At 42.8% G+C, this 8,088-nt stretch overlaps 1 protein-coding gene across 2 annotated transcripts in view; it reads left to right on the top strand.

Moving 5' to 3' along the window:
• Window positions 1-4,466: 4,466 nt before the first annotated feature.
• LOC116550806 (SH3 domain-binding glutamic acid-rich protein) overlaps window positions 4,467-8,088 on the top strand; it is a 65,771-nt gene continuing 62,149 nt past the window's right edge. For both annotated transcript variants that reach the window (XM_032276859.1, XM_032276858.1), the window contains exon 1: window positions 4,467-4,788. In XM_032276859.1, coding sequence (XP_032132750.1) covers window positions 4,555-4,788 — 234 coding nt within the window. In that variant the 5' untranslated portion in view covers window positions 4,467-4,554. The remainder of the gene's footprint in view (window positions 4,789-8,088) is intronic.

The following is an 8,088-nucleotide window of genomic DNA, read 5'->3' as shown; positions in this document are numbered from 1 at the left end:
ATTCTCCTGCCTCAGCCTCCTGAGTAGCTGGGATTACAGGCACGCACCACCATGCCCAGCTAATTTTTTGTAGTTTTAGTAGAGACGGGGTTTCACCATGTTGACCAGGATGGTTTCGATCTCTTGACCTCGTGATCCACCCGCCTCGGCCTCCCAAAGTGCTGGGATTACAGGCTTGAGCCACCACGCCCGGCAATTCTTTTTGTATTTTGAGTAGAGACGGGGTTTCACCGTGTTGGTCAGGCTTGTCTTGAACTGCTGACCTCAAGTGATCCGCCCGCCTCGGCCTCCCAAAGTGTTGGGATTTCAGGCATGAGCCACTGTGCCCAGTCTTTACGTTTGCTTTTGAAGGGGTGTTCTTTTCTGTGTATACAATGGAAGGAGAAGAGCCATGGCCTTTGGTTATTCTGGTGGTCATCTCCATCATGCTTCATAATAAACATAGCCTTTATCCCTCTGTATTAGGTTCTTAAGTTCCTAGGGATGCTGTAACAGGTTACCAGAACTTGGGAGCTTAGAACAATAGAACATGATCCTCTCACATTTCTGGAGGTCAGAAGCATGAAACCAAGTTGTCTGAAATTCTGTGTTTCCTCTGAAGGCTCCTTGGGAGAATCCTTGGACTCTTCCGGCTTCTGGTGGCTCCTGCTATTCCTTGGCTTGTGGCTGCACCACTCCAGTTTCTGCTTCCATCTTCACAGGGCGTTATTCTCTGTGTTTCCCTATCTTCTCTTCTCATAAGGAGAACCAGTCATTGGACTTAGGGCCCACCCTAAATCCAGAATGATTTAATCACAAGACTCCCCCACCCCTGCAACTGATTACATCTCTAAAGATCCTACAGATTATATCTGTAAAGACCCTCAGGTTACATGCTAAAGTTTGGGTGAACATGAATTTTGGGGAACAATATTCAACCCACTACAGCTATTGTGGTAATCATTCCCATCATTCTACATAATAAACACAGGTCTTTATTTGTCATTTTAGGTTATTTGTAAAGTTATATAAATCAAAACATATAATCTGGTATCATTTATCATAAGATCATCTGGGGGTCTCGATGAGGTTTGTAGCCTGTATCTCATGTCCTTAAATCAAAATTAGTCAAATCAAAAAGTGATGTTATTTGGCTTGTTAAAATGTACTCCAACAGATGGACAAAATGAACTCCTGATTCCTAAAATGAGATACACCAAAAACAGAATGTCACAGCCAGCAAGATGAGGGGCTAGTTACATATTTTTGTGTTATTAACTGCTATTAAGCAGAAACCAGCTTCAAAAAAGCATTACCAACACAATTTCAGCTAAAAAGTTTCCAATTGACCCCGCTAGACTGCCTGATCCTAGCCAACGGAAACATTCCCTCCCTCTTTCCCTCCACCACAGCAGTGCCTTGTGGTCCTACTACAACTCCGACTGGACAAAGGACTGGCCTTTTTTTTTTTGTTTTTTGAGATGGAGTCTTGCTCTGTCACCAGGCTAGAGTGCAGTGGCACAATCTCAGCTCACTGCAACCTCCACTTTCTGGCTTCAAGTGATTCTCCTGCCTTAGCCTCCTGAGTAGCTGGGACTACAGGCGTGTGCCACCATGCTCGGCTACTTTTTGTATTTTTAGTAGAGACGGGGTTTCCCCATGTTGACCAGGATGGTCTTGATCTCTTGACCTCATGATCCGCCCACATTGGCCTCCCAGAGTACTGGGATTACAGGTGTGAGCCACTGTGCCCAGCCAGGACCGGTCTTACAAACATTCTTTATTGATAAACAACTGCAGACTTCAAGCCAATGTCCACCAGCTTATAGAAATTGCGCATAAAATGTCTTTGTGCCCTATAGTTCACAATAGAGTTGATTCCAGCTCATTTTAATACTAGAACTCCACCCCAAAGTGAACATGGAATGTATGATACATATATGTTTATCCACTGTACACATGCCTGAATTTCCTCATAAATATTAATAGATACCCTGCAACCCTGCTCAATATGTATGTAAGGCTGACTCTGTAATACACAGATGCCAGCTCCCTCCACCCTTCTGCAGTGAGTGCATTTTTGGTTTTTCCTGTAAGCCACATTCCCCAGTCTGCATGTTGTATCTCCCTCTAAAAATAAAGTATCCTTTCCTTCCTCCGTGGATCTCCTGATCTCTGTGAACAGACGTAAACAGCAAGCACGGGAGATGTTGGATAGTTGGCTGCCTGCATCTTCACTAAATTATCCAGCTTCTTTCTGAAATTATCCAGCTTCTTTATAAGTCAGGGGTTGATTGAGATTTATTTTAAGATGCATTTGGAATGTTCGATATTCATGTTAATTATGTTGAAGCGCATTAGTGTCATTAGTATAATACATTAGAAGGAATCTTTTAGCTGGAGTTTTCAGATTTTTAATTTGTGCATTTTTAGGCTCATTTTGGAAAGAATAAGCTTAAAAAAATTCCTAGTGAAAAAAGGGAGGACTAGGAATTTGAGGGTAGCATATCAGGAGCTTCTCTTGTGTGGAGAGGAATGAGTGGGGCTCAAGTCTTGGATACACCATTTCCTGTTACTGTCATCACTAACTAGTCCTGTGTCCTCATGGTGAGTAGGGAGAATAATGGAACATAGTTTTAGGGTTCTTGTACAGGTTACGGGGGCGGGTTTATGCAAAGAACCTAGAGCAGATATGGCACATGGACAAAACCTACACATTGTTTAGCTGTTATTTCAGTAGGAAATTAATTTCTTCCCAGGGTTTGCAGATGGAGGAGGTGTCATTATTGAGGGCAGTTTTCACGTAATATGATTGATCAAGGGACGCATATTCTCTAGAGTTCATGAGAATCCAGCTACAGTTTATGTTACTAACTTAGAAAGTCATTTGCAAATATGCCCCCACTTTCTTCAAGAATATTTGGAGGAATGTAGTGTGCTCATGTGGCAGACTTTAAGGTGTGACAGTATATAATTGTCTGTATGGAAAAATAGCACGTACTGTAGAAATTTTGAAAATACAGAAAAGAGTAAAAATTAAACTGATCTGTAATCCTTGGTGTACTTTAAAATGTATAATTCTACTCACTTAAATTTGGGAAACCATTAATCATCTTCAGCAAGGACCTTATTTTTGGAGCAGCTAACTTTGCATGTTGAAGCCAAAAGTTAACTTTTGGTAGTCATCTCAATTATTCGTTGTGATGTAGAGGCATTTAAACTATATTCTGGGAACTGGGATATTCTAGGGACTGGGGTTTCCTTTTTCATTGCAGGCACCTACCTCAGGGGGTGGGAAACATGCCCAAGAAGGTGAAGATCCCCCAAGTACTTCTTGAAAAACTAGTCCTTTGTCCCTAATGCCTTGATCTTGATTTTGAAACCTATCAGAAGAATTTGGGTAGCTAGCGTTTGGGCATCTTTGCTAGATTTTGTATTCCTTTAATTGTATTTTTTTGGTTGGTTGGTTTTGTTTTGTTTTGGAGATGGGGTCTTGCTGTCACCCAGGCTGGAGTGCAGTGGGCGGGATCATAGCTCACTGCAGCCTCAAACTCCTGGCTAAAGGGCTCAAGCGATCTTTCCATCTCAGCCTTCCAGGTAGCTGGAAATACAGATACAGGCTCCTGCCACCGCATCTGGCTGTTTTGGTAGTTGTGGTTGGTGAAGTCGCACCTCACTATATTGCCCAGATTGGTCTCGAACTTCTGGGCTCAAGCAATCCTCCTGCCTTGACCTCCCAAAGTACTGGGATTACAGGCATGAGACACCGCCCCTGGCCCTCCTCTAACACAATTCAAAGTACCTATATAAACATTACAATGTATAAACACGAATATATATACATATATATGTATATAAACACAAAGTACCTATGTGAACAAAGAGCCTATTATAAACAGATCATTTAGTTGTTTTCCAAGGACTTTAAAATAGTTAATAAACTTGAGGTCAGTGACAAGTAAATAAAATAGTGAGACAATTCGCTTGTTGCAGTCATGAGTATTGACAAGCCAGCGGATCATTCCCTGCCTCCCTAGATGTCAGTGAAACCTTAGATGGCCCATGGTTGGTCAGTTTCTGTTCTTTAGGAGAAACAGGTGGGAAAGAGAGAACACTGTAAATATGCCACTCCTAAAGGGATTTCTATTGTATGACAGTTTACTTAAAAAATTGTTTTAACCTGCCAGGAAAAGAAAGAAAAACAAGTTGTTGCTTACTTAAAGGCCTCTGGGGCTGTTCTGACACTTCCAATTTATTCATTTGCCAAAAGCCCTGTAAATCTAGCCTCCTCCTGGACTGAGGTGGTATTTTCTGGGCTTTTCCAGCTCCCAAGAGCTCCTCCCTCGCTTCTTTCGCCTCCTGCTGCTCTGTTACTGGGGGCCCCACCTCCCTTTGCTCCAAGGCATCTCTGCAGAGGTCTCTGATTGGTGCACAGCACAGCCTGGCCTTTTAGGGACTGTGGTCCGGCATTTAAAGTGATAGGGAAAGGGTCCAGTGGCTGCTTTTATCAACCAATCAAATATTTTCCTGACAGATCCCAAAATATTCCTGGGCCAATGGAGGGGGAAGCCCAAGATGCCTCTCCTGTTCCTTGGAGACACAGAGCCTCTTAAGTTGGAGTGGGAGGGCAGGAGCTCAGTGGAGCCCTGGGCTGCCGCCAGCCCGGACCTGGCACTTGCTCGCCCGTGTCACTGTCAGGATTTGTCTAGCGGCGCATTCCCTAACAGGGGTGTGTTGGGGGGAGTCCTCTTTCCAACTGTCGAAATGGTTATCAAAGTGTTTGTTGCTACATCTTCTGGGTCCATAGCGGTAGGTGTCTGGTGGACTCTTTCTTCCTATACTCTTTTCTGAATAACTCAGGGTTGGAAGTATGGCCAGTGTTGGCCTTCATTTTCTTTTTCGCGTGTAGTCAGCTGTGGCTCTGCAATTAGTATGTGCACCCTTTGCTTTCTGCATTTGATTTCATAGTGTTGAAAAAGCATGGAAAAGGTGTAATCTGGATGGTTGGGTGTGAAAAGGGATTCGAGGAAGGAGGTGTGCTTGACGCTAGAGTTTTTAATATGTGATTTGTGTGAATATTATAGAATCAGGGACTTTTTAATGTGTGTTTCTGCCATTCATTCTACAAGGCTTAAACTAATTTAAAATTGCAAATAAATGACACTTTATGTAACACTATTTGGAGCGGATGATGAACCAGATTGCTAAAATGACTCTGGGGTGTAATCACTTGTATATGCCGTGTAATGATGTAATCATACCGAAAGTGTGAAGTTAGCATGTGTAATATATTGTTTGAGGAAAGTGATGTCACAGTGACCAGAGCAGGCGTCTCTAAGGCCACAGTTATAAACACTCCAGGCATTCAGACGGCCCCAAAATAGGACCTAAAAGCTGACCTCCATAATAGTGCTTTGTCTAATTTTCTTATGACCATCCACCTCTTCAATTCTGGCCTTCATTCTGTACAGGCTAGACCTGCCCTAAGAAATAGGGGTGATGAAGTGACACATTTCTTCTTGGAAATGGATCAGACTTTGATTGTAGGCTTGAACCTGTAGTGTCTGTCTGTCTGGGACTAATATTTTGACCAGCATTTTAGCAGAAATTAGGAAGGCTGTGGAGAGAAAAAAGTTTTATTAATCCCAAGAGTTAGAGACCAGCAAAGCGGCTGTTTCCTTTTATATCTAGTTTCTGGGGGATCTCAGGTTTCAGTTCAGATTTCAGCAGCCAGAGACGATACCCAGAGTAAGCCTTTGGCTGGGGTAACAGCCCCAATGACAGCCGCTGAGTGCCACCACTCCCAGCCCCGAAAGTTCATGAGATTTCCAGAAAGGGTGAGAAGAACACAAGAAAATAGCTTGGCCGTCCTTTCTGCTAAGCACAACTGGTCAGCGATTATTTTACTGATCTCCAGAACAAGTTAACTGAAAAAGATGAGGACAAAATCCAAATGTGAAACTCTGCAAAATCTTTTGTGGCTGTTGATGACTGCTGAAACCTTCAGTTGATCTGGAAGGAGTACATTTTTTGACTATTTGGATAAAAAATATTTTTTTTGCAGAGGGCGGATATGGCTTTGGTGGGCTTTAAATATATTGTTGGTGCTCATGGCTGAAAACTTTACGTCTTACCTGCCAACCCTCTGTACAGTGTATAGGCCTGGTCTATGTATTCTTCAGGGACAATGAATATTTGAATGTATTTTTCAGGTTTATTTGATGTCCTGTGTTCTTGAAGTTTGGGTCCATAATTTAGTTAGCTTCAGATGACCTGGAGAGGCAACGTTCATCCCAGGGTCTTGGAAAAGCCAGGTTAATTTTGGTTCCCTAAGCAAATGTTTCAATGATGCTTGTAACTGTGTGACCTTGGGAGAGTTATTTCACCTTGTTAAGCCTCAATTTCCTTGTCTGTAAAATGAGGATAAGAATAGTGCCTACTTCATAGGGTTGTCATGAGGACTGATGGAATGACGTGCTCGGGTGCCCCACATGGTGTCGAGTGCTTATCAGCACTCAAGAAATGTTCCAATGATTAGTGAATGTTATTTATACTTACTGGCCACTATTAGTTAATATTAATTGCTACTATAATTGTTATTAGTTACTATTAATGAATATTAATTAGGATTTCAGTTATAATTATTACTATAATTATTAGCTAATATTATTTAGTAGATCAGGGTCTATGATATGTAAGAAGAATTTTCCAGAACCACATAAATGGGAGAATTTCTGCCTTAGCCTTAAAATGAGAATTATCCCTATGGTATCAGTGCTAATGATTTTTCATGGGTAGGGGAATTTCACTCAAAAGCTTCTTGGCAGGAAAACCCCAGAGTGGCTTCTTGTGTCCATGCTACTATGTGACAGTCGGTCTGCCAAGCCTTTCCTACTTATTTTTTCAGCCTCTACATTTAAAAAATGGATTCTTGCCTGATACCTCATCAGTAAGAGCATTCTGACTTCTGCTGGATGAATGAAATAAATGAGAAAGGAAAAGCAAATTGTAATCTCCTTATGTGGGATTAAATACACGTAGCTGTGTATTATGTCTTGATTTTAATAGCTGACTCTAAAGAGCTGTGGCACATTTTACCCACGTTCTGGATGGATTTGGGTTAAGAGACCCTGGGGAGCAGGAGAGGGTGTGTGACTTCTTCTAGGACTCCCCTCCCTTCCAGAAGGCCACAGTGGGGCACAGGGGACAAAGGGAGAGGGGACAGTCCCTGCTGTCTCCAAGATGCACAGTCCCTGGAACCAGTCTTTAAGGACAGACCCTCATGGTGGCTCTTGGGTTTCTCAGTCCTTTCTCCATCATGACTGACAATGTCAATATCACAGGAAAAATATTACCCTTGAATTAGATCAGTCTGAGTCTTGGAAAATTCATTAATTTATTGGAGCCTCAGCATTGTTATAAAATAGCCATCTAAATACCTACGTGGATGACCTGTGTGACAATGTACGGGGATGGTGGTGTGCTGTGTGGTGCCTGACAGTGCAGGTTTTCAGTTCATGTCACAAAATGCTTTTCCATACATCATCTTCTTCAGTTCCCACCAAAACCCATGAGGAAGGCATTGTTACATTCGGTTTGCAGACGAGGAAATTGGAGATTAGAGCCCTTGCTCAGACAGCAGCCTTCTAAGCTAGGACAGAAACACAGGTTGTCTGTGACTCAAATCCAGCATGCTTTATACTATAGTACAGTGATCTTAGTTGGAAAGTCCCCTAACTGTACAAGACAATAAATGAGAGGTGCTAAGTGAGTGGCATTAAGAGGCACTGCTGTCACATCACTCCGACACAGTCTAGTAGCTAACAGTGTCTGGGTGACTTTAGGACAGAGAACAATACTTTCTTATAAGTAAATGTAATAGGATAGGGAAACAGAGCTCTCTGACTCATCGCTGAGGTCCCAAAGGCCCCAAACAATGACACACACCCCAAGTACCCCCAGATCTTGTAGATCCACTACCCAGGACAGACAGTGCAGCCTGGGGGCCAGCATGGGCCATGGCACCCTGGAGGGTGGAGAAGGGGCAGAGGGGGAGAGGCGAAGAGTAGGAGTGTGTCCGTGATGAGAACTGATGGGATGCTGTGCACA

This window comes from Sapajus apella, unplaced genomic scaffold, assembly GCF_009761245.1.
Source record: "Sapajus apella isolate SASKATOON/1434 unplaced genomic scaffold, GSC_monkey_1.0 scaffold8, whole genome shotgun sequence".
NCBI lineage: Eukaryota > Metazoa > Chordata > Mammalia > Primates > Cebidae > Sapajus > Sapajus apella.
This window is presented reverse-complemented; position numbering and strand designations above follow the sequence as displayed.